At 41.9% G+C, this 25,652-nt stretch overlaps 1 protein-coding gene and 1 long non-coding RNA gene across 2 annotated transcripts in view; one reads left to right on the top strand and one right to left on the bottom strand.

The window, feature by feature from the left end:
• The window catches only part of LOC311051858, a 255,015-nt gene that overhangs the window by 160,158 nt on the left and 69,205 nt on the right, over positions 1-25,652 (top strand). The window lies entirely within an intron of this gene.
• On the bottom strand, positions 11,419-18,692 carry rgs4 (regulator of G protein signaling 4). Its single transcript, XM_084066317.1, has 5 exons — positions 18,535-18,692; positions 18,049-18,150; positions 16,903-16,967; positions 13,806-13,969; positions 11,419-13,242 (listed from the first exon to the last, which is right to left on the bottom strand). The coding sequence occupies exons 1-5, from the start codon at positions 18,576-18,578 to the stop codon at positions 13,006-13,008; spliced, it is 612 nt and encodes a 203-aa protein (XP_083922443.1). The 5' UTR covers positions 18,579-18,692; the 3' UTR covers positions 11,419-13,005.

Here is a 25,652-nt window from a genome sequence, read left to right as displayed (position 1 = left end):
AGTAGCAAAAAATCCAGCGAGACGCGTTTTGAGCTTGTAGATCTGCTATTTTTTGCTATTTTTGAATTAGAATCCAGATTTTTTTTTGTGCTATTTTTTAATTGGAATCCTGAAAAGTAACATGTTTGCATGTTTGAAATTGTAACAGCTGAACTAAATAATATCCTATGGGCCGCATTAAGTGAAGGTGGGGGCCGCATGTGGCCCCCAGGCCGCCAGTTGCCCATGTATGACATAGAATAAGCAAAAGATGTCAAAGAGCTGTGAGCAGAAAACGAACGGGAAACAGATGTTCTGCACGAGCGGCTGTCAACACAAACACTGTCAGACGCAAGCATGCGTGGATGCATTCATTACTGCCACAGATCCTAGAAATAGATGAAGGATCATGGCCTTTACAGGTCCCCAAAGGAAGTAATGACATTTCTGACAAACGTCTCATAGGGTTATAAGCAAAACGCATTGCTTGTACATGTTGCGCACCATCTCCAATGTTCTCCAGTGGCCACTTTGTATAGCCTGATAATCGTGACAGGTCTTGCAAACAAACCTCACTGGCACACTTTGAAACGGGGAAAAAAGTCCACAAAAAAATTTGCTGCAAAAACAGATAAAGGTTATATAAATCAAAACTGACATTTTGACTGTATGATGGATAATAGAACGTTATTAATCCCTGCTAAAATTATGAGGGGCTGATGAGAGAGCTTTTTCCCCCCCACATCCTTTTTTCCACAGTCTGAAATATGACCCCTGTTCTACCAAACGAACCAGAAGATACGATCTTTCATTTGAGCCGAGAACACAGGGCTGACGGCATTACCCGATAAGATCATCACAGAGGTTTCAGGAGACTGATTTATGTGCTCCGCTTTGCCAACGATCACTATTAGCCCCTCTATTAACAGAAGGGAGCTGGCTGCAGACATGTTTTCAAATATGCCTCCTGGAGCACTAACAACAGTGACTGGACGGAAGATAAGGAGCCACACAAGTTGAAGGATAATGATGATGACACCACACCTCACAGGCTTCATACTCTCATCTCAACTTGTTGAGAATTGTGAATAATGGGTGAGAGAGGAGAATACATCACAGTCACACACAGTAACAGAAGACTTTGAGATCAGATTGTTCAAAAATAAATTATTCCCCAGTGGTGTGAAGTAACTAAGTTACATTTACTCAAATACTGTACTTAAGCACAATTTTGAGTTACTTTTACTTTACTGGAGTGTTTCCAATTGTCTATACTTTTACTTCTACTCCACTAAATCTCTGAGGCAAATATTGTACTTTTTTAAAACACTTTTAGTTACTAGTTACTTTGCAGTTATGAATTATTATTACAATATCAAATATACGTTAAACCCTTTAGCCTTATTTTATACAAGCTCACAACGCGTCGCAAGGCGACGCGTTGTGAGCTTGTAGATCTGCTATTATCAAACATTTTAGTACTTTTACTTTTGGTACCTTAAGTACATTTTGATACCAATAAATTAACCAATACATTTACTTGAGTGCATTTTGAATTCTGGACTTTTACTTGTAACAGAGTACTTCTACATTGCGGTATTGATACTTTTACTTAAGCAAAACATTTGAGTGCTTTTTCCACCACTGATATTCCCATTAAGATTATTTTTTTGGGGGAAAATTTTACTAAAATTGTACTCCCACTCCCAGTGTCTAAAATTAGACAGTGTTGATGTACTGAGACCATACATATATAGAGTATTGTTAATGTTTGCTCAAGCATCATAAAAGACAGAGGCCATGGGTACCCTACTGTGTAGGCTCTGTCAAGCGACTCGAATCAGATTGTACACTTGGCTCCACTTAAAAGACATGGGAATGTTCTGAGAAACTTTGATAACATTGTGTCAACGTTGTTCTCATGGCTTGAGTGCGTATGCGCTTATTTTTTGTTTTTACATTAATATTTTAATAATGACTAGCTGTCAGCAACAATTGGTCTTCAAAGAAACTGTAGACGTATAGCTCTGTACCGTGACACTCCTTTAGACTGCAGGCTACATACTGTATAGGCAACTTCTTCTTCTTATTTATAAAGGGTTTGTGCTTTCAGAATCAGTTCTATTGTCACATCACAGGTTTAATTCAGGAGGTGAAATTCGTTTTAGTGCCAGCTCCATCATTTTGTCGTTTTCCAGAAAAAATAGGGAGAGGAGGGGGAAAGAAATCAAAGATATCTACACATCCTATATTAAAATTGGCTTAAGGGAGGACCGGCGGGCAGACCTCTGACGTCACGCTCATGTCACGCCCAATGCAACCACGCCCAAATATGGAGTGTGTTGTTGTCTAACCTCAATGTGTCGCCATGGCATCATGGCGCAAACAAATCAGGAACCTAATATCCCGTCGCACATGTTTGGGGTGCAGCTCGAGGTCTCTGAGCTTTGTGTTAAGCCTTGCTGGCACTATGGTATTGAATGCTGAGCTGTATTCCATGAACAACCTACGTATGTTCTTGTCCAATGGATCGGTTCTGACAATATGCAAATAGGCTCTATGCACAGTTACCAATGACACTAATGAAGGCTCTGTTCCATTTTGTGTAGCACAGTGGTTCTCACACTTTAAAAAAAGTCAACGACCCCTATAACTCTGAGAGTGTACAAATGGAACCATTTGTACACTCTCAGAGTTACACACCCGTAAGGGGCCATTTGGAAACCCCTCAAGGAACCATGAGGGTCCCTGGACCCCAATTTGAGACCCACTGGTGTAGCAGAGTGTTTCCTGTGAGCCAACATGCACAATATCAGCAACCCTGACTCTGTTTGACCAGAATGGAACAGAACCATCATTAGTATCATTGGTAACACCTGTGAATGTCTTCACAATATGGCTGCTGTGCATATAGAGCCTATTGCCAGCCTCTCAAAGAATTTGCTGACTATTGGGGTGAGAGCGACAGGTCTCCAATCATTCAGGAATGTCACTTTGGAGTGCTGGGGGTGGACATTTTGAAGCCTGCGGGGACCGCAGAGCCTGGGAGATCGAGGGGAGAGGTTAAAAATGTCCGCAAAATCTCCCGCCAGCTGGTCTGCATATGAGGCCTGGGATCCCGTCAGGGCATGCAGCCTATGCTGACGGATGTTCACGCGTTTGAAGGCTGTGTACACGTCAGCCTCGGAGATGTTTAGTGGGGTGGACTCCCCAGGTGGTGCTGCTCATCATTGCTGGTTAATGTCAATGCTATCTGTCAGCTCAGTTAGGTGCTGACCCCGTCAGGTTGCTGTGGGGTGGAGCTGGTCTCGAACCGGTCATAATGGATGTTCAGGTCGCTGGGGAGGGAGGCAGGTCGGTTCTTTCTCTGCACTTCTGGTTTTCGCATATACATATATAGGCTATGTATATATATTTCGTATGAAAGTAGAGGATTAGGTGGATTGCTGAATTGATCCTACATTAACGTACATAAACCACATGAACCATATACGTTCATAATCTGGGAATGTCATAATAGGCAAGCATTCTGCGAAACTAGACGATCTGCAAGATCACAGCACATTGCGAGGTTCTGAGATTGTAGATCGGCTATTTTCGTCGAACAGTTTGTTATGGGGGGAGGCCAAGTAGAGACCCTTATTGGGGATCCTGGTTAACGAAGTATAGGGTTTAACACAACGGGTGCCAGCGTTTTATTAAAACAGATTACGTTGAGTGCCAGAGATCTCACCGTTTGAAACGCTGTGCTGTTTATAGCTGTGGACTCCACGGCGAGCACCCACACGCAAACAATGGATGCGTGCACGACGATCGATGGTCCTGGCTAACGCTTGGAACAATAACATCTCTCATGCGAGCCCCCCCCTTGTGAAAAAAAAAAAAGACTGACACCTAAGCACTACTCTCTGAAAACATGTTTTTTTTTAAACCGTGTTTGGCACCCGATGTGTTAAGTGGTTAACTAAAGTAAAAAAAAACTATGTTATTGGTGAGGACAATTTTTTTTTGGGGGGGGGGGGGGGGGTGGGGGGTGGGGGGGGGGGGGGTTGTGCCTTTATTTGTGCCTTTATGGATAGGACAGTAGGCCGACAGGGAATGGGGAGAGAGATATGGGGAGTGACATGCAGCAAAGGTCATCGGGATCGGGACTCGCGCATTGAGCCCATAGGTGCCTGGACCTCTACGCCAGCGGTCCAGGCCATTGGCGAGGACTTTTATTTTAAAATGACATGGCCCGTTAACGTGTACCGATGAGTCACACACGTGTGATTTAAATCAGGTCAGAGACAATCAGCTTCAATAACGTTACAAATATAGAACACACCAAAGAGATATGAGTCATTTCAGATACCCTGCAGTGTTCTCTCCACTGGACACTAGACCAGACATCCAGACCCATCCCGCATACTGTACAGTGTGTGTGTGTGTGTGTGTGTGTGTGTGTGTGTGTGTGTGTGTGTGTGTGTGTGTGTGTGTGTGTGTGTGTGTGTGTGTGTGTGTGTGTTCATTCATAGTGCAGACAGTATGAGTGTGAGCTGCGTGTGACAGAGTGAGCATGCATGTGTTTGTACGTGCTTTCCTGCATGGTAGCCTCTGTGTGATCAGGTTAAGACCCACAGAACCTTCTATTAGACCTTAATGAGCAGGCCTTAACTGCTGCCTGGAGGGACAGGGTCAGGACACAACAACCACAAGAGAGAACAGAGATAAATCACCTCGGCAGTTCTGGAAAAACATTCAGACCAAAGTCAGAGGGTGAAGCTTTGCACCATTATGAAACTTCAAAGACTGCAATTGAAAATGATTCATCAATCATCAGTAATAAGTTCTTTAATAAATAATATCCAATTCATGGGGCAGATACTTCACTTCATTTTAATTCATCATTATTATTACGTTTTATTTTTATTTTTTATGAATCATTAAAAAAATCTCAAGGACACATTTTCTTGATTTACTTGTATCCTAGGGCCTAGGCTATTCTTTACAAATCACTCAGCTCCATGAGTGTGTCTCTCTCTGTCTGTCTCTGAATCTGTCTGTGAGCAGCAAATCTCAGACACAGCTGGACCGGTCAGTGTGAAACTTTGTACACTCACTCCCAGTGGGCCAAGGAAGAATCTCTACCACAAATTAAAACAATTTTGCCTCATGGTGGCGCTATGACAAGCCGCTTCGCATTTTGGCCTATAACTCTGGAACCGTACAGTGGGTCGTGAAAAAAAAATCATATGACAATGACCGTCAAACTGGGTTTTTATACTCCATACCGTTTGCCTGTAATTGCCTTCACAAATTTGTGGGCAGGGCCTATTTCTTACAATGAACATCCAATCTTATGCAAATTGGAATCAAAGTGTTTCGTTGAGGGGCCTCTATAGAGTGCACCTCCAAAACCGCTTTCACTTCTACCCATAGGGGGCGCCACAAACTCAAACAGCTGTACCGTCTGTCGTTGGAGCCTCCTTGTGTGATGGCTGCATTCAACTGACCCAGCTCTGGTGGAGATCTTCGCTCAGAGGAGAGCACTTTTCTAGTCTGCAGTCTGTACTCATCCATCACCAAAAAAGCATTTTAGCATCTCATAATGAAGAGATATGTTCTTTGTGAACTGTAGCTGCACTTAGGCTATGGGTCTGGTTTGTAGACAAGGTGGAAGTTTAAATTGAAGATGACCCCAAAATGGTATGTGACATAAGACTTCCTTGTTTCTCACACTAGCTTAAAAAAGTTGAGTCCTATTAGTCCTATCGCTGGCGATAGGACACCAGTATGGGTCACCAGTACCAATCTAACCTAGATGCCTAATTGACATAATCATCTAATTTATCCTCCCACACGTTTACAGTGGTGTCAGTGATCATATTCATATCTTACATTAATTTGACAGTGTGGTGGGTAGTACATAATTCATTGACAAATAGCATGCTGTCAGTATAAACATTCTCTTGAAAAGCCTAAGGATCAGTGAGAACATTCATGAGGGCACGGGAATGGTGATGCAGATGGGAGATGGAGACGGAGACGTATAGTATTAAGAGTTTGTCATTGTAGTTATACCAGAGCTATATGTCTCAGAAGTTGTTTTCCTTCTCAACCCACACATTTATGTTTTTAACATACAAGCCCTATGTACTTTGTGTTATGGGTTGCCTGTTTTCCCCTACCCCCCTATGTGTCTGGCCTGTCTTGTGTGTGGTTGTGTAAGTATGCTTACAGTGTACTGTAAGTGTCCTCCATGGAGTGGCATTTCAATAGGCTCTATGCACAGCAGCCATATTGGAAAGAAATTGGGCCTCTTCTTACTTCCTTCACAAGTGTTACCAATGATACTAATGAAGGCTCTGTTCCATTCTGGTCAGGGTGCTGATGCATTTTGGCTCACTAGATACACTCCATTTTGGTTCCCAAATGTCCCCTTATGGTGGGTGTGTCTCAGAGTTATGGGGGTCCTTGAAAATAAGACAACCACTATGCCACACTAAATGGAACAGAGCCTTAATTAGTATCATTGGTAACACCTGTGAAGGAAGTAAGTAAGGACGGGGCCCAATACATTCCCAATATGGCTGCTGTGCATAGAGCCTATTCCCTGACGATGTGGAGCTGCCTGCACACCTGGGATTCATCTACTCATCAATCCCTGGTTCTTCATTCCAGCCTTTGCGAGTTAGTTCAGTTGCCAATGGGTGTTGACACTGTGCCTCGGCTCCTCAGTTTAGTTTGTTAACTTTGCTTGTCTCAAGCAATTGTCTCCCTGTGCCTCCGAATAAACCCGGTGACAATCGTGGCCTGCCTGCCAGCCAGCTGCCTTGCTTCATTTTTTAGTTTGACAACTTATTTCGTCCATTCTGAGTTTGCTTTTGGGTGGAATAAAAGATTGATGGAATATTCAATCTGTTTTTTTTTTGTTAAATAGCCAATCTACACACTCATAATATGGTACAGCATTATAAGCTTGTAGATCTGCTAATGACTGAATGAAACTGCATAAAACAAATGAAAATGCATAAAACTGCACTACCTACTGTACATTCATCTTCCACAAAATTATCCGTTAAGATTATGAATGTGTCGCTGAGCCCAAGTTGTAGAGCCCTTTGCAGGACTTTTTTTCTGTTGTTATGCCACACCTGCCAATGACAACATGATTTCTGAACACTCCCATATATCCCTAACCTGACTCCGCCAAATGGAAGAAGCTTGCGACACACATTTTGTTTCACAGCCTACTTCCATCTGAGACTCCGGTAGCAGAATCGATGCAAGACAGCGTTTCATTTTTTCAAGCTACTTGGCAGGTGATTGGATGATCCCGCCCCTAGCAGCCGCTGATTGGTTCGTACGCGCAGCGACCAGGTAGCCTTACTCCCTGAGCGATCCCGGATGCAGGGTGTATTGTGAAACTCAATACCGCCCCCATCTGGCTGAGTCAGGTTAATAAACCGCTCACAAAATGTAAGGAAACTTGAATTTGTGCCATTATATCTCCCCTTTGCTAATACCAATCAGTAAAGTGCTATATATAATTTTTATCGGTGATTAGTCACCTTTACAATGAGGTACAGCTTGTAACCATCGGGCATTCATGGAATGAGCAACACAGGCAAACGTGTGGGTAGCGCCGAGCAAAAATGTGCCAAAATCACCCAATATGCTTTTGCTGGTAATCGCTATCTTGTTTTGAGCGACCTGCCACCACACACCTGCTGAGAGGTGGGTTCTGGAACTTTGCGTTCTGCAACATGGGCTCTTTGTTAAGTTTGTTAAGTTTGTGTATGCCACGTTTGTCCCTTCAGGATAAGGCCTGTGCAATAGGGCAAGTGAAGCTGGTGTTCCGTTACGCAGATTACGCATTATTTGATGTCAGCCCTGGTACCATTTGCAGGCAGGTGTGTGCCAGTCAAAGGTGTGTGACTGGCATCTGAGCATGGACCCTGCAACTTTGACATCTGTCTTTGGTACCGTTGTGCAAATCTTGCCTGTAAATCTATGGGAACCTCAGGGAAGCAAGGGGTCTGGGTTGTTGTCTTCCTTGTTGACTTCACCAGTCTCACAGAACTTGGTCCTAAGTTTGGAAATGGTACCAGGGCTAACACCAAATAATGCTGTCACTCTGCATAACGGAACACCAGCTTCACTTGCCCTGTTGCACGGGCCTTATCCTGACAAAAGTGGTATCTTTCCATGGGGGCAGTGTTGCTGCTTGGAGCATACACACACTCAACAAAGTTGCAGAACCCATGTTCAGGTGCCAGTCACTCACCTGTGAGGCAGTCACACACCTGTGACTGGCACACACCTGAAGCCCATTGAATGTCATGAATGTCACAACATTGAATGTCAGCAGATAAGTCTAACAGGCCATTTTGGCACATTTATGCTCGGCGCTACCCACACGTTTGCCTGTGTTGCTCATTCCATGAATGCCCAATGCTTACAAGCTGTACCTCGTTGTAAAGGTGACTAATCACCGATAAAAATTATATATAACACTTTACTGATTAGTATTAGTAAAAGGGAGATATAATGGCCCAAATTCAAGTTTCCTTACATTTTGTGAGCGGTTTATATCCCGCCCCCCGGGTACAATCCATCTCACTCCCGTAGAGATTCGGATCACCCTTGCCAGTGGCGCGTTATTATGAATTCCACCAACATTGTGGGATAGACCCGCCTTACCACCGTTATTTTTTAACCCTAACCTCAGTAAAACTATGCCTAAACCTGACCCTAACCATAACCTCAGTAAAACTATGCCTAAACCTGACCCTAACCTCAGTAAAACTATGCCTAAACCTGACCCTAACCCTAACCTCAGTAAAAACTATGCCTAAACCTGACCCTAACCTTAACCCTAACCTCAGTAAAACTATGCCTAAACCTGACCCTAACCTTAACCCTAACCTCAGTAAAACTATGCCTAAACTTAGTTAGTGGAATAGCATTTGGACATCGAAATACCAGTTAAAATATTAGGACTAGGACCAGATGGATAAAATGTTTAACTTTTATTTGTGATGGCAATGGCAGACAGGTGATGGACATGATGATGTAAGAGTTGATGTAAACAAAGGTGCGTTCTGAAATATAGCACTGAGCGCACTGGCCAATACAAACTAATAGGCGAGTGCACATTTCCAGGCTATGGAAACAAAGTAGTAAAGTACACATAATAACTAGAAAGGTAGCTCAACAAATTATAAATACATAAATGATAAATAGGTACTTACTTACTCAAATAATTCATCAAAGGAATTCAGGGATAACAAACACAGGAAACTAAACTAAACAGGGGAACCATATACTCAAATGACAGCATGACTCTCTCAAACTGCAGTGAAGTGGCTGATTTTAAAGGGCCCACTGCAATTAGGTGCAGGTGGTGCTAATCACAATCAGGTGTGCAGTGTGAATACTCAGTCTGATAGCTCCTCCCACCTGGGACCGAGCAGGAAGGGATTTTCTACACTAACCCTAACCTTAACCTTAACCCTAACCTCAGTAAAACTACTGTATGCCTGCCAGGGAGCCAATCAGACACAGGTAAGGTGGTTCTGGTGGAATCAATAACGTGCCAGTGACACTGTTTTCTACTGAAATCCCTCCTGCTCTATGTTCCCATCTCTCAAGAACAGTCAGTGAGTCTAATCTCACTGAGCCACTATTAATTAGCCAGACTATAGCCTACTCCGTCTCCGTTACATCAAGCTTGTTAGCTTGAAGGGACCTCTGCAAGAAGTGCTGTTACAGTGGAATGGACAGGTTTGAATCATTTTCACAGAAATTACAAACATGCACATAGAATGGAATAGTATCATTTTCCCAAACAAAACCTTACATAGTTACAAATTTCCTTTTGTCAAATTCACATGACACGCTCAAGTTGGTGTCTTGGCACAGAAAACAGAAATGCAATCGTTCACAAAGCAATCCACACTTTGCTTTTTAATGCTATTAACAACATTGACACGTTGTTCTGACCTGTCTGAATGACAGAGGTCTTCCTTCTGAGAGGAAGGGGGAGGGGGGGGGGTAGAAAGAGTTGAGAAAAGAGGAAAAGCAGAGGAGAATAGACAAGAGGAAGGGAGGATAGTTGAGAGGAGGAGGCACAACAATGCGTTGCTGTGCAACTAAGGCGTGCAACTAAGTATAAATCAGGCATTACTGATTCAGACTCTAAATATAGCCTATATCCAGGCTCCTTCTCATCAGACCGTTTCAGAGAATTCTGCAACAGACGAACACACTGCAGCAAGTGTAAATATTTAGGAATATTTGTGCCTGTTCTGTCTGTTAAAGTCAGATTTACACAAGAGTTGGAATTAAACAAGCACATTTATACCAATTTTATTGGAGGGAGAGAGGTAAGCACGAGGTTGTGCATCACAATACACTGTCCTTAAATAGGCATGCGATGAGACTTGTGGATGCGAATAGCTCAAGGACCACTCTTGTCTTCATGGAGGTAAACCTAAACTAACATGTCTACAAGTGCTTTTGGTTTTATGGCTGGGTATTTTCTTTCTATTTTTTTTCTCCATATTCTTTTTTTTGGGGGTGACTTTTATTCCTTGTATAGTAACTCTGCATTCGAAAGCTCATTGGACTGTGGAACCATATAAAGAATGCAAACTTGGAGTGATAGATGGATTTTCTTTGAAGCACTTGAACAAAGCAGAGAATAAAATGAGAAACAATGTGCAAAATTGTTAATGCTGTATAGGGTCCTGATGTTTTCAATGGTTGTGTGCGTTTATGAGTTCCTGACAAACACGTCTCTAGGTCATCCTCAGGTGAAGCCCACAAAGACGATATCTGTGGAGTGATCAGCCAGCCTCATTCTCCTGGCAACCATAAGTATCAATTCTCTCTCACCCTTGGTAACTGGCCATACAGATGTTTGTCGTATTATTGCTTGAACGTATAGGCCATATTTTGTTTGTTACTTTGTGGACATCAAACCAGTTGATAGTGGAACAAATTGTCACCCCCAATTTTTTTGTGTTTGGGATGACGGTCATCCCAAGTAAAATAAAAAGGTATAGAGGGTTACGATCGTGGCTATAGGGTTACGCTTAGCAGTCATCTGTTAGGGTTATGGTTAGGTTGGTTATGGTTAACGTAAAGGGATACAGAATTAATTCATAAGCCGTGTCCCTAGGAGTTTGTAAAGCAAATGTGTTCATGTGCGTGTGTGCATAAGAGCAATGACTTCAGGAAGGGGAGGTGACAGTTAAAATGACCTCCCATTCTTCCAAATTACATAACTCCTGTTGTCCATTTACAGTATCTTTAGCTGAATTTGTGTATTCAAATGATGGGGGTGTTTCGGATGGGATTGTTTTCCTTGGTTAGGTCTGACACACTTTGTCATTCAAATTGGTGTCATTCTCCAATACTTTGCCCAAAACAGGTTCATTTCATTCTTTTTTTATTCATAAATAAGTCACATACAGTACATGCAAGATACAATGTAATATAAACAACACAATGTAAAAAAAATAGCAATTTTACTGTTCTTCTGCTAAGAGCATTTGTCGTTTATAACATAATCCTATTCACGTATCCTGCACACAGTTTAGGCATTTAGCAGACTTAATCCAGAGCGATTTACAGTAAATCGCTCTGGATTAAGACCGTCTGCTAAAACACGTCTGCTAAAACACATTACTGATACATGACTAAATCCAAACAGTTTGATGAAAAGTAGGTATAAAACAGAGATATCGGAAAACAACTTTTACTTCAATTGTTTAACATTTAAATGATATGTATGAGCTAATGATTGTATAATATTGAAGTGAGCTCAGCATTCTCAATAGAACAATACGGAAGAATACATTGTCAGGTACAGTACAGAATGTTTTGATTATTTCACAGTATAAGTGCTGTGTTATAGTACATCAGGAAACGCTGTTATCATCATTACATTTAATGATGTGGAAAGTCTACTTTGTAGTGGTTCAGATGATGCATAACATGTTGTTCAACTGACATGATTTGACAATGGCAGTCAACATTGACACATTGAGACATTGTAACAGACATAAAAACATTTTCATAATACAGTATATCTGTATATTTGAGCAAGTGCACATGTTCTGTATATTTGAGCAAGTGCACATGTTCTGTGTGTGTGTGTGTGCGTGTGTGCGTGTGCGTGTGCGTGTGTGTGTGTGTGTGTTACATAGTTAAATTGGGCTGTCAATATTAACCAGTCCTGACTCTGATACCCAGTTACGAAATGTGAATTTCTGCTGAATATATAATTATCATTTATATTATTATGTATTTATTTTTAGTTTAGTTGTGTTTGTTTTTTGTATGATTTATTGTTTCCTGTCTCTTTAGTGAGAGACAGGAAACCACGGGCAGAGAGAGGAAAGACACGCGAGACAAGACAGGAGTCGATTCAAACTCGGGTTCTCACGTTCATAAAGAGCCATAGATAAGAGCACACGATCTGTACACCAACTGACTGAGCCGCCAGGCGCACCACTACAGCTACGATTCACATACTTTACATATCCACTAGAATGGCTTTAAACAATTGCTTTCGAGCTTATTCATTGTACATGTAGAAGCCCTTGACGACCGACAATCAGATATCGTTTAGGGAAACATAATGGCAAATAATAATGGCTAATTTGTACTTTGCCACATGACCCTTTGGATGCGTAAGTGCTGCTTGACTGAAAAAGCACAGACATTTATTCCAGTTGAAATAACACCATTCACTTATTGAAAGGGTCGTGATTACAATAATGCCACCGCTCAAAAAATGCACTTTTGAGGCATTAGAGAGGGTAATTAAAAAAACAAATAACCTTAATGTTAAATCACGATACGAGACAGTGATAAGCTCCCACTTGTGTGTCCTTAAAGCAAGTCCAGATTAATTTTCTTTACAACACATCGGTCATAGAGCAAATAAACATATCCCATTGGCTTTCTAAAATAGCTACCTTCTCACTGACATACACATTTTCCATCTGTTCCAACATAGCCTGGTCTTTCTTTCTAGGCACCGTTGGTCAATGCCTCCCTGCTTTCTAGAAAGTTTCTTTTCTTCCCCTTCCTCTCATGAGTGGCAGACATCTGAGACAGGTCCTGGATCAGTTTGGAGTTGAGGAAGCGTCTGTATGAGTCTTTCTCCATCAAGGTGTAGATCTTCTTCTGAGCCTCGTCGAAACAAGACGGGCCGGCACTCTCAAGATTTTGCCTCGTCTCCTCTCTGGTTGCAGCGTCTAGATTTACCTTCAAAGACACAGGGATAAATGTTTAGGTTGATGCACACAATGTATATAGGAATGGGCAAACAGTTGCAAATCTTCATGCCAAATGTGTTTTAAGTAAATCCAGGACATAATCACCATGGTTCCAAAATAAATCTTAAAAAAAAAAAAAATGTAACAAAATTAAACAGTTTTTTAGTAGTGTGTGTGGAACATGGTTATTATCTGACTCATGTTTGACTAAAGCTGAGATTTAGATAACTTTGGCTATTCCACTTGAAAGCTGGAAGAGTGTTTTAGTATTTATTCAGGCAGCCAAGTGTTAGATCATCAAAATGTGAGTGTTATCTAAATGTGTCCTGTGGCACACCATTCATATCGAATCCAAAGCCTGCACAACTAGAAAACTATGTGCTGAACGATTGATTGTATTACTGCCACGTTTACAGCAGTACCTTGGAAATACACTGTAACACTTGGCTCTGAACCAAACCATTATTCTCATGTAATCAGTGCTGTAAGTTTAGTGGTTAATGGATATGTACAGTACTATCTTTTCCCCTTTGCAAATCAAGGGAAAATTACCTCATTCGGTGACTCTACTGCAACGTACTGCTGATAGATCAGCTTGGCTCTTTCACACATCTTGTCAGTCGGGTTCTTCTTGTAGTCCTGGCAAACTTTCCAGAACTCCATGTTTTCCTCACTAAATTCTGACCTCAGGAATTTGGTGAAGACCACACAGCCACCTATAGCACAGAGTGAAGAAATTATGACACTGTTAACAAAATGATGACACTGTTAACAAAATGTTTAAGATATATTTGCTGTATGATTTCTTCATCCAGAGGTCCATAGAGAGAATTCATCAACGAGATTGAGCACAGTTTTCCCCCCTCCTGTTAAAGTAGCATAGTGTACACGCCTTCATAACTCTATTTGTGTTATCCTACAATAAGGCCTGTTTCTCAGATTTTACATCTTTGTATTTTGTATTCTGTATATCAGCTTACATTAGCTATATTAGCTTTCATGTTATCTATTAACAGATGAATGTTTGTTAACCACTTGAACCCCAACACCACACACCCTATTCTGGGGGGAACATTTTGCAGAAATAGACGATCTACAAGCTCACAAAGCGAGAGAAGCTATCAGGGATCCTAGTTCGATCCCTGGCTCCCCCTGGCTTTATGTCGAAGTGACCTTGAGTAAAGCCACCTGACCCCTAGCTCCCGATCAGCAGGTTTCATGGTTGCCTCTGCTGTCGGTGTGTGCATGTGTGTGTGAATGGGTAAACAACACACATTTTAAAGTGCTTTGGATAAAGACGCCAAAGAAATGTAGACCATTTGTTTCGTGATTGTAGCTGTAGAGCAGTGGTTCTCAACATGTGGGTCGGGACCCCCAGGGAGGTCCCCACATGATTTTGGGGGGGTCTCCAGATGACAGTGAAAGTGAAGTGACAATTTAAGGACTTTTAAGAGCTTTTTTAATACCTCAGGCTCAAACAAAAAGAAAGAATGAAAAGAAGAAGAACATTATCTAAAGTAATCAGCAAAAATACTATCAAAACTGGTCAAACATTGGCCAAATAGTCAAATAATATAAGAAAGAGGCAAATATTTCGAAAAGAGAAGATCTACAAGCTCTTGCGAGGCGTTGTGAGCTTGTAGATCTGCTATTTTCACAATATTTATCTGTGGAACCGAGTCAAACTAAATGTAATGCCTCAACTCCTACATTCCAAGTGCTTGTCAGGGTGCGGGGTTCCCAGTTCAAATATGATTATTTTTGGGGGGTCCCCAGTTCAAATATGATTATTTTGGGGGGTACCCAGTTCAAATATGATCATTTTGGGGGGTCGTGGCCTGAAAAGGTTGAGAACCACTGCTGTAGAGCAGCGCAATACAAAAAACTCAATGAGAATGAAGATTGAGAAGAGACTTCACTGAAAATTATAATATTCAGTATTCTTCCGGGAAATGTTTATTGCACCACTGTGGCGTAATGGTAATGACGTTGATATACTGCCGCTACACGACGGCTAACACTAGAACATAAAATAAGCAAAAGAAGACAGGGACGGATGAGGGGAAGTTGTACAGCAGACAGATAGTTTTGGGAAGAGATGGGGAAGACATCACAGTGTTGGGGGGTCAGTGGCTGAGGCTTTGGAATGCAGGAGGTCAAGGCCCTGCTGGTTCTCATGAGGCCATTGCTCCCACTTTGTGTCAACAGCCCCGATGCTCAGGGGACCGACATACACCCACGCACACATAAACTTACATGCACACAAACTTTTTTTATGCACACAAAAACACAAACACAAACACTTACAAACACACACACACATGCACACACACACACACACACACACACACACACACAGTTGGCCTTTAAGGACCACTGAAGCAGTGTCTCCAGACACGTAGGATGCATCTGTCTTATGAGAACGCATGAGTGTCTACGCTTCTGTGCGCGTGTGCGTGTGTGTGTGTGTGTGCGTGTATGTTGAATTAGCATGTGTTTGTACTGTATGTGTGTGTTCGAGCCAAGTCTCCCTAACTTCCTATTAGCGTCATAAATAGCATCTTCCCAGTGCATGAGAAGATCCATTACCCGAGAGACCAAAGTAGGTATGCAAATTTATAGGAATTTTTCCATCACCAATATGTGTTAACCTTAACGAACATTCATTGGTTAATAGATAACATGAAAGCTAAATATCTTATGATATACAGAATACAAAATGCATGTTATATTCCTCAATCGAAGATGTAAAATCTGAGAAACAGGCAGTATTGTAGGATAACAAAGGTAGAGTTATGAAGGTGTGTATGCTACTTTAGGGGGGGGGGGGGCATCTTGTCAAGTTATTTCCTCCTGTCCATTCACTGTTGCTAGTCCGTCTTTCATATGATCATTCAGTTAAAATATTGCTTCTTCCGTCATGTCAAGTCCAAAAATAAAAGACAATTAATGACAAATTGTAGTTAAAATGGAAAGGTCAGGCTCTGTCTTCAAGTCCGTGAAAAAAGATGCGTGAAAGTGAGTGAGGTGTTGCTATGGAGATACATTTAATTACGACTAAATTTAGCTGTGCATATATGTGACGGAAGTGACTGATTGTGTGAGTGAACTTTGGTGCATGTATTTCCCTTATAGACATCTCAACCGAACAATAAGCTGTCTTCGTTTAAATGAAACAATGTATATTTATCCTTAAGTTAGGGATGAATATAAATAGCTTTGTTCCATTTAAACGAAGACAGCTCATTGTTCAGTTAATTGATTCAATTGAAATCTGAAATATAAATATCATCACTTAAATTCTTATTAGCAATTAATTTAAAGTCCGTTATTAGTTAACATCCCTGGAACCAAGCCACAAAACTACATTGTTGGCCCACCAGCCACAGTGGCTATAGAGAAGTTAAAGTTCTCCAGTTAGGGGTAATTATTTGTAAATTACAGGCTAGTGTGTTGGCCACATAATTGCAACATCCAGCCGTAGCCAGATTGGATCAGTGTTTTACCTCGCCATCCACTTTGACATGAACTCTGCCGGGCAGCCGCGGTGAGCCACCGCAATGAGCAATTTGGGGCTTTTAGTTGAGCTCATAAAATGCTATGCCATTTGGACTCTATTTGAACAAGTGGGGTTTGTCAGGACACTTACTTTCACTGTTCAGCAGGTGGTTGAGGGACTCTTTCCATTTTCCCACCTCGGCTGCTGGAGGAACTCTAAACCGAGAAAATAAAATGCGACAGGTTATGAAAAGACACTGGGCATAGTACTGTATACCAGTGGTTCTCAACCAGTGGCCCTTGGGAGGGGGGGGGGGGTACCAGGGTGTATACAATTGCACACAAGTGTATGGGACTGTCTATCCACGGTATATCTGTAGTATTATTGTCAGCTACGTACATACTGCAGGGCATGTCAGCCTAGACACCATAACAATAATGATTATCTAACCCTATTACGTGATCTTACTCATGATATGACTCAATATGATGATAACAGTAATAATATATGCATTATGATATGTATACAGCATCATGTTGGCATGTTGTAAACAGGGGGATGAACAATGTTGCTGCTTAGTACATGTGATTATGGGATAAAGTGATTATTGAGGATTATCTGTGTCTGTAGAGGATCGGGTTCTTTGTAGAAAGGCTATTGGAAGGCTAATGCCAGATGCTGCAGACAGTTAATCTGCTCAGAGAGAACAATAAAAGCTCTCTCCTCGGTACACATCCTGAGGACTGTCATCATAACCTTTCCGTCCTGAAACAACCTAATGCTAAAAATAAACATAATGGCATTGGACACTTAATCGATGCTCTAATCCAATTAAAACAAAGGGCATATTGTATTAATCGAATCTGGTCTCACATCCAGCCTGTTATGGCCTCATTTATTCAAGTTTGGATCGTTGCCCAAAAGGGTTGTTAATGGGGAACATTAGCATTTGTGTATGTCATTTGAGTGTTTTCCAGTATTGTGATAAGATATTACATGATCTGTAAAGTTGTAGTTCTGTACCTTATTTCACACTGTTTCTACACAGTAAAATCCTCAGTATTGAATTAATGAACATAATTTTCCACTGCAAAACCAGAGATTCCTAAGTGTTAATTCATCCATTTGTAACTCGGAATGTAGTTAAATTAAACAAGACTACACATATGCAGTATCACATTATATGTAGTGTAGGTGTGTAACTGCAATATATGTTGACCATAGAGAGAATAGTTGAAAAAATAGACCATAACAGATGAGAATGAAAAAGCAGGTGTCGGGTTTATTTCTGCTAACCTCTTTTCAGTGGCAGCCTTTCTTTTCACCGTCTTCTGATCATCTCCATGTGCTTCAGGCTTCTGCAGTAAGAAGCCTATCTTGTGCTTGATGTCTTTGGCACTGCGAGAGATCAGCAAATACATCCAGTTACACATGTGAACCGCAATGTCATGCTCTTGACAACAAAATAGAGGCTTAATGCATGCACAAACGTAATCTAATCAATGAGCCATTACAGAGAATAACTACCGGTATATGGTGTAGATTCTAGCTTCTTTAGAAGTGACATTATTATTCTCTTATCTCCATGAAGAGTTAAACCAGTATTTGTAACGGGCAAACATTTTATTCCAAATGGAAAGTGACCACACTCATAAAATCAATCTGCGTTTTATAATCTGTAAATTTAACATCACTGATCATGCAAATGTCCTATGATTTACTCTGAGATCTAAAAGGCTAGACTTCTCGAATGACCTGTTGCATAACCAAAACAAGTCTTACCTTTTCAAGCATGTTGCAGGGAGTGCTGCTAATCCTTTACACATGGTGGACTACAGTTCCGGGATCCAATGGACACTAAGAATTATTAACAACACGGGTCGACAGGAACAATAATATGTGTGGTGGCCAAAATGTGACTACAGGCTTGTACTAGAATCTTCTTATAGCCAGTGAGATGTGTGTAGACTCTCTCCACCCCCAAGACTGGTTTTATAGCATCAGAGTCCTCAGAGTCAAGTGACTGTCCAATCACACCAGCCTTTTCTATTTTGTGTGTAGCCTATGTGCTAGAGAGAGAGAGAGAGAGAGAGGGCGAGCGAGAGAGGGTGGGGGCCGGGAGAGGACAAGTGAGAGAGGCAGAGAGCGGGTGTTGTTTTCATCTTCTGTTAGGGGAAATTTACTGCAGGCAGGAGAGTACTGTGCGAAACAAAACCAAAGGCAAAGAATATTTCCACTCAAGGAGAGAATGGATATGGCTCTTCATCTTCGTAAAAAACATTGTACTCTGAGTCAGACAATGTACTCTGAGTCAGACAATGTACTCCGAGTCTGACTAAGTCTTTCCAAAAGGTGGCTATGTTTTTCAATCCAAGTCTAACAGGTATATAATGTATTTTGTAAAATTTTGTAATAGGGACCCCCAGAAGCAAGATTTGAGTAAAAAAGGTTCCCTTTAAAATATAAATTATTCAAATATTTACACAGATGTTCAAGATTAAAAAAGAAATAGCACATCTACAAGCTCACAGCACGGCACTCGGTGGCCTGCTGTGAGCTTGTGTATCTGCTATTTTTGATTAGCCAAAGTACAAAATATTAGTGGTTACATGTGACGCTTTCCCGGTTTGAATGGGTTACAGTGAGTAATGGGGATCATAAATGAGCCCAATTTTGCAAGCAATATTTAGTTCATTTGGTCAGAACTAGGCCGGTGCTCGTACCATGACCATGTATATCGGTTGGATCGGCGGTTCTGGATCTCAACCGGATCTCCATAATGCCTATTATGGGCATACCGATCGGATTGGGAACGCATGCCCCACCGGGTTGTGCAATACCCCTTGTACCCGTTGACAGAGTACCCGATGTACCCGTCTGTCTGTGTCCCTTTTAAGCCCATATATGGAGATCCCAGATGTTATCAGTATATGCCCATATTTTATTCTGTACAAATCAACAAAAGATATCTACACACACATAGCATATCCATCCGGTACAGTACATGAGGTTAGATGTAAAATGCATCAACATAGCGGCTAGTACATGTACATGATATTAGACATTAAGGTGCAAAAAGAATTATCAGCGCGTTGTACACAAGATCGGTGTCAGGGCATTGTCAGGTTCAACCACATAGTCCACAAAACGGTGGCTTTCACTGGTACAATCCACATGTAAAAAAAAAAAAGACAAAAAAACAGTGAACGGGAAAAGTCCCATGGCCAGCCAGCTCTACGCAGCCAGGCTCACCAGTAAAATTCCTTCTTGTGTAAACGAGATACACTGTTTTGGGGTAAACTATACCCTAAAGCAAGAACACACGTTAGACAGACGATCAGAGTCTCCTCTTACAGATACGTCTGTTGACATCGAAATTCAATGTAGGGGCTAGAAGTGGGTGGAAACTATTCAGGAAAGATTTACGATGGACTATGACTTTTTGGTCCTGGGTCTACGACCAGGCTCGGTGCCCCCTGGGACACGATTGTGTAATCGGATTGTGTAATCCGGAGGGGTGTGGGGGGCCATACAATAATTATTGTGCACTATTATGCCACATTTTGGTGGCATAATAGTAGCTAGGTCGATAAGCGTTGGTCACAATGTGTTGCCTTGCTCAAAATAAATCCTATATTTCCTCATCAAAGAAAGACGCAGTGCCTTGGAATTCTTTTCTTACAAGTCTGCCGTCCGCACCTTTTGGGAGTTATAAGCAGTACTTCCTTTTGTTCATGAACTCATATGCAGAATCTGGGGGGAATGAGATCAGTGGAGTTCCCTCTGGTGTTGTGCCCGTGGGCGTTTCTCACTCTTTTGAAGTAGTTTGACAGGTACATGTGCACTGGTCCCTTGAGTATCTTGAAAACCAGGCCCATTGCAAGTTGCTGTATTGTACTCTGTCCTCTACCCTGAGCCATACCACCATAGCATAATGAGCAGGGGTTAGGTTGAGTCCAACAGGTGTGAGGTCTAGAGATTGGTTTGTTTTGAGAGGTCTGTACATGTATTTCTTGACATAATTGTTTGTTTACAGAGACCCCCATTCAATTCAATTAATTAAAACCATAATTATAATTTATGATTTTAGAGCAGCCGTTTTAACAGCCATTTGCCATTAGCTTGTTCATGCGTTATTCCTTTCTACGCCGTGGCGTGATTCAGTGAAGACCCCCTCTGATTGGCCAGTACTCACTGACTTCCCACCGGCAATGACTCTAGTCAGCGGCCGCGCCACTAACCATGATCTTACAAAAACGATGCCTAACCCTAACCCTGGGCTACAAGAGTGCGAACTAGCCAACACCAAGTCGGGATTCCTGGATCGCATGCCCTCCACTCCCTCCTGTCTAGCATTAGGGTCTTGAGCTCTGCAGTGTTGCTAGCTCCGCTGCCACACCGCAGTGTGTCTACTTAGGTGGTGTGCCTCTTTCCTCTCGTAGCTGCGCCTTGGCTGCCTCCCACAGTGTTAGTTTGCTCGTGATCAGTTTCGGGTGCCTGACACCAGTGTTGATTTTGTCGACTAAAACAATGACGAATAATTACGTTGACTACCTTTTTTCACTGACGAAAACTAAATAAAAACTAAGCCATGATGGCTAAAACTAAGACTATATATTGACAATTTCGTCAACAAATAAAAACTAGCCTAAAATGTTAGTGAGGGATAGTGGAGAAGAGATCCAGTAGAACTAAGACTAAGTTATTTTATGGTTGGTTGCGCTAGGGTGTTGCGCTCTTAAAAATAGCAGATCTACAATCTCACAACGTGTCGCGCTGCGATGCGTTGTGAGCTTGTAGATCGGCTATTTTCAGCAGTAAAATCAGCCATTACGACGCCATCAAGGCCAGCCAAAATACATTTTAGTCGACTAAAGCAACTGTAGATTTAGTCGGCTATAATCTTATGATATTTAGTCGACTAGAACTAAAACATTTCAGATGACTAAAATATGACAGCAAATATTTGCTGTCAAAATCAACACTGCCTGCCTGCATGCTTCTCTCTCTGACCTATGGTCTGTGACCCACGGGAGGCTTCCATAAAGGGCCACGCTTCTGATGTGGTCCGCCCATGTTACATCAAGTGCCATTCGTAGCATTCTTGTGTAGGCGCCGTCCAGGGCCTTTAATTCCTGCTGTATAGTGAGTGTCCATGTCGGCCCTGTACAGCAGCACTGATTACTGTAGCCACAAACAGCCGCCTCTTGAGGTCATCTTCCATTTTAGATTTCCAGACATGCATCAGAATCCGATGTATTTATACGCACTTATTCTCTCTCTCCCTCTCTCTCTCTCTCACACACACACACACATACGTATGTATGACCTCACACCTGACCCCATAGACCCTCTCCTTTCATCTTATTCCAGGAATCAGCCCAGATTCCTTCCTGGCTGATCTAAGAGCAGTGTAGCTGAACCAGACTCACATACCTCTCTGCCGATTAGCGGGACAACCACATGTTGGCATTTAACGCCCTGGAAGGGTGCCACACAACCCACCTACCCTGCTGATCTTACAGATTGTTCTTCGAATAGGACATCTGACACAAAATAATGTGTGCTCTAAAAATCTTGAAATGGCTTTGTATAAATGTCTAACAGTATATTGTGTGTGAGTGTGTGTGTGTGTGTGTGTGTGTGTGTGTGTGTGTGTGTGTGTGTGTGTGTGTGTGTGTGTGTGTGTGTGTGTGTGTGTGTGTGTGTGTGTGTGTAAATTGGTGCCTTTATTGGTGCATGTATGATGTAATGTTTTGGTTCAACATAATAAAGCATGACATCTTAAGAGCAGAATCTCATTAAGCAGTCAATGTACCTTCAGCTGTAAAGGAAATGACCTGGGGCATAGTAAATGTCCTTGGAGAGAAAATACGGTTTGAGTCACAGAGTCTATGGAGTGCACACACACACGCGCGCGCACACACACGCACACATAGGTGGCCAAGACCCAACAGTGATTAGTGTGTCTTGCAGAGATCGTACGATCAAATGGAAAACATCTGGCAGATGTTAATGGAATTTTTGGTGTGTGTTTGTGTGTGCGTGTTTGATATAACAATCTAATCTAAGACGATTTTGAGTTTGCAACAATCTCTAGTCACGTTCCTGATGGTTACACACTGCTGCTAAATGCACAGTTATAGCTCAAAAACATGTTTCTATTTAGATTGATCCCAGTTTGTTTGGATCACCTTCTCCTGTGAGCCGCTGAATTAATGACTGTGAATGTCTGCCTGTGTTGTCGATGGAACGACACCCATACTCAGCTGCAGGGTTGTAGTGTTACATTGACATTGACCTGTCATATACTGTGCCTCAAGAGGTCCCTTATTTTGGCATAACTGCAGGTTAACTGCAGGTCAAGTTGAAGTTGTTTTCGTGCATATGTAGTGTATACACTACATCAGACCTTTCAGCCTTGTGGGATTTCAGTCCTTTTCACTTTGATCAAGACAGTTTTTTTGTTTTATTACGTTCTGTAGCACCCAGAACACATGTGCAGCGACCTCAACACGATCCCATCCACTGGGTACAAACAAATGTGGTAAGAAAATGTTAAGACCTTGTGCCTAAGAATAATGCAACAGGTTCTACTCAGCCCTGGATCTCAACCTTCCATCGTTGGTGCATTTGATTGACTGATGGCACTGTGCCATATTACATTTATATTATTTGCTCATGTCATCAGTTATGTCTGTCTTTCACGAACAATTTACTACTCCTATGATCTGACTGCCCAGCAAATACAAACAAAACTCACTCCTTAATTGTATCATCGATTGTTGCTGATCTTTGATGCTAGTTACTAGACAGATGCTGGTTTGATGTTTGCCTGGTATTCTAGTTACTTTATATAGCACTTAATTGATTTGTTTGCACACTATTTACTTGATTATCCTGTCATCTGTTGACCGTTGGGTCATGCCACTTACTCTGATCAGTGATCAGACAAAACAGACAATGTATTCAACTTAAAAACAAAGTGATAATTTAAAACAAAATGTTATGTCTTTGCTATTCTTCACACAGTTATTTTATTATGTTTGTTAACTGAGAGGCAATTGGGCTGAACACAGCAGCAGCAGGACATGCAGCAGGTTATGGCTTATGAAACGTTGTAAGGTGTTGACATTTTGTTGTGTTTCAGGCACACCTGAACACCTGCCTGATAAAACCTCCGCAGCAATGGCCTTCTCTCAACAGTCTTCTTTTAGCTATAGGGCTCCATACAGAGCCTCATTGTGTCTGCAAAGTCTGAGTGACAAAGGTACAGGGTCTTACGTCAAATGTATTCAACACACACAAGCCTGTTCAAACACAGTGGGAGGTTCAGAAAAGCCTTTTAAATTGAGGCAGCTAATTTCTGGAGTTACATAAGCGTTAAGACAATAACATAATTAAGAACTAGAAAAGTGTGCTCCTCGGAGCACATATCTCAGCCAGGCCTGGTTGTCTACCCAGGGCTGTGTCAGTTGTGGGGTGCAGCTGTCAAATTCGAGGTAGGTCGAATGCTGTGTTCATAATAGTTTTTTTATAGACTCCTCAGGCAAATCATAGCCAATCTGTATGGAATATGACAAATCTGTATGATACATGTTCATCACATGACTCCAGAGATTTGGGGCAAAATGTTTAGGAGTAGTAGCAAAATATGTTTTGAAGAAAATGCTAAATGGCGCAAAATCGAGTTGGGGCGAAATGGCCGTGGTCTAGGTGGAGAGTTCGGTCATGATCCAAGGAATCCAGGGGAAACAAATATTGATGGGATGACCTAATGGTTATAGGGTAAAGCGGCCTGTTATAGTGCCACCATAAGGCCGATATAGTGCCACAGTTTGGCCTACTGTCCCAGATAAACTGTGCACAGACAGACACACTTACAGGGGGAAAACATAATCTCCACCTCCAGGCCAGGGAAATTTATTTATTCTATCACTCATTTATATATTAGTATCTTTCCGGGCCAGTGATTATATTAGTCCTAAATCTTGAATTCAGTGTTTAGTTACCACGCGTTACCTGGACAGCCCTAACAGCCACTCATGTGACGGCTAATTAGGCTAATATGAAAGGAATCCGTTGCTTCTATTTTAGGCAGGTGGTATAAGTGAGGCATGTTGCCAAAGCAAAGAATCATCCTTAATGCGTACTGTGCCACCGTCTTTCTGTGAGGACTGTTGTGGCCACAACAGTAATTGACCGATTTCAGACAATAGAACATCATTCAAAAGATAATTACCGTGCAATGACTCTGCTTGTGCTTTTGTAGTGTGAAAGCTGGTGCATGTGTGTATCTGTGTCCATTAGCACCAACAGTCAGACACGAACGAGAGAGAGAGAGAGAGACAGAGAGAAACAGAGAGAGAGAGAGATTTGCAGATGGCTCGCTCTAAAAGGTCAGAGACAAAGCAGTGGCTGCCCTTTTGACCATACTATCAGCCCTGCTGAAAGATGTAAGCCTCATAAACCACATCATTTGACAGGGAATGGTTCCCGCAAAGTGCCCCGTGTCTGCGAATCACATCTGCTACACCTCGACCTGTCTTCTCGCCTCCTCGCTGATGGGTGAGCTAACAGCAGAGCCCACACATTAGCCTTTTGCTTCATTACCGGTGCAGTGGATCGAGCTACATCTATCATCCTCTAGAGTAGACTAGATAGAGTGCCTTTTTACATGACATGTGCCTATCAAGCAGGGATGAGAGGAGAATGAAAGAGAGGGGAGGGGAAAAGTGGTGCTCATTGAGAGATTCATTGATGCACAAGATAAAGATAAATAAATACAATACAATTTATAAATAAAGATATGTAGGGGAAACCAATTATTCCAGTTTTTAGTTGGCTCACAATTATTCTGGACAGCCCCAATTAAAATGAGACATACCTTTGAAAAATAA

Source organism: Gymnoscopelus microlampas (assembly GCF_963454915.1).
Source record: "Gymnoscopelus microlampas genome assembly, chromosome: 9".
NCBI lineage: Eukaryota > Metazoa > Chordata > Actinopteri > Myctophiformes > Myctophidae > Gymnoscopelus > Gymnoscopelus microlampas.
Note: the sequence above shows the minus strand (reverse complement) of the source record. Positions and strands in the feature narration are given on the sequence as shown.

Excerpts from the sequence above, each read along its gene's own strand:
- rgs4 (XM_084066317.1), bottom strand. The coding sequence starts at position 18,578 with ATGTGTAAAGGATTAGCAGCACTCCCTGCAACATGCTTGAAAAG. Across the intron at positions 13,970-16,902 it reads CCACCTGCTGAACAGTGAAA|GTGGCTGTGTGGTCTTCACC; the intron begins GTAAGTGTCCTG and ends TCTGTGCTATAG. Across the intron at positions 13,243-13,805 it reads CAGTAGAGTCACCGAATGAG|GTAAATCTAGACGCTGCAAC; the intron begins GTAATTTTCCCT and ends GTGTCTTTGAAG.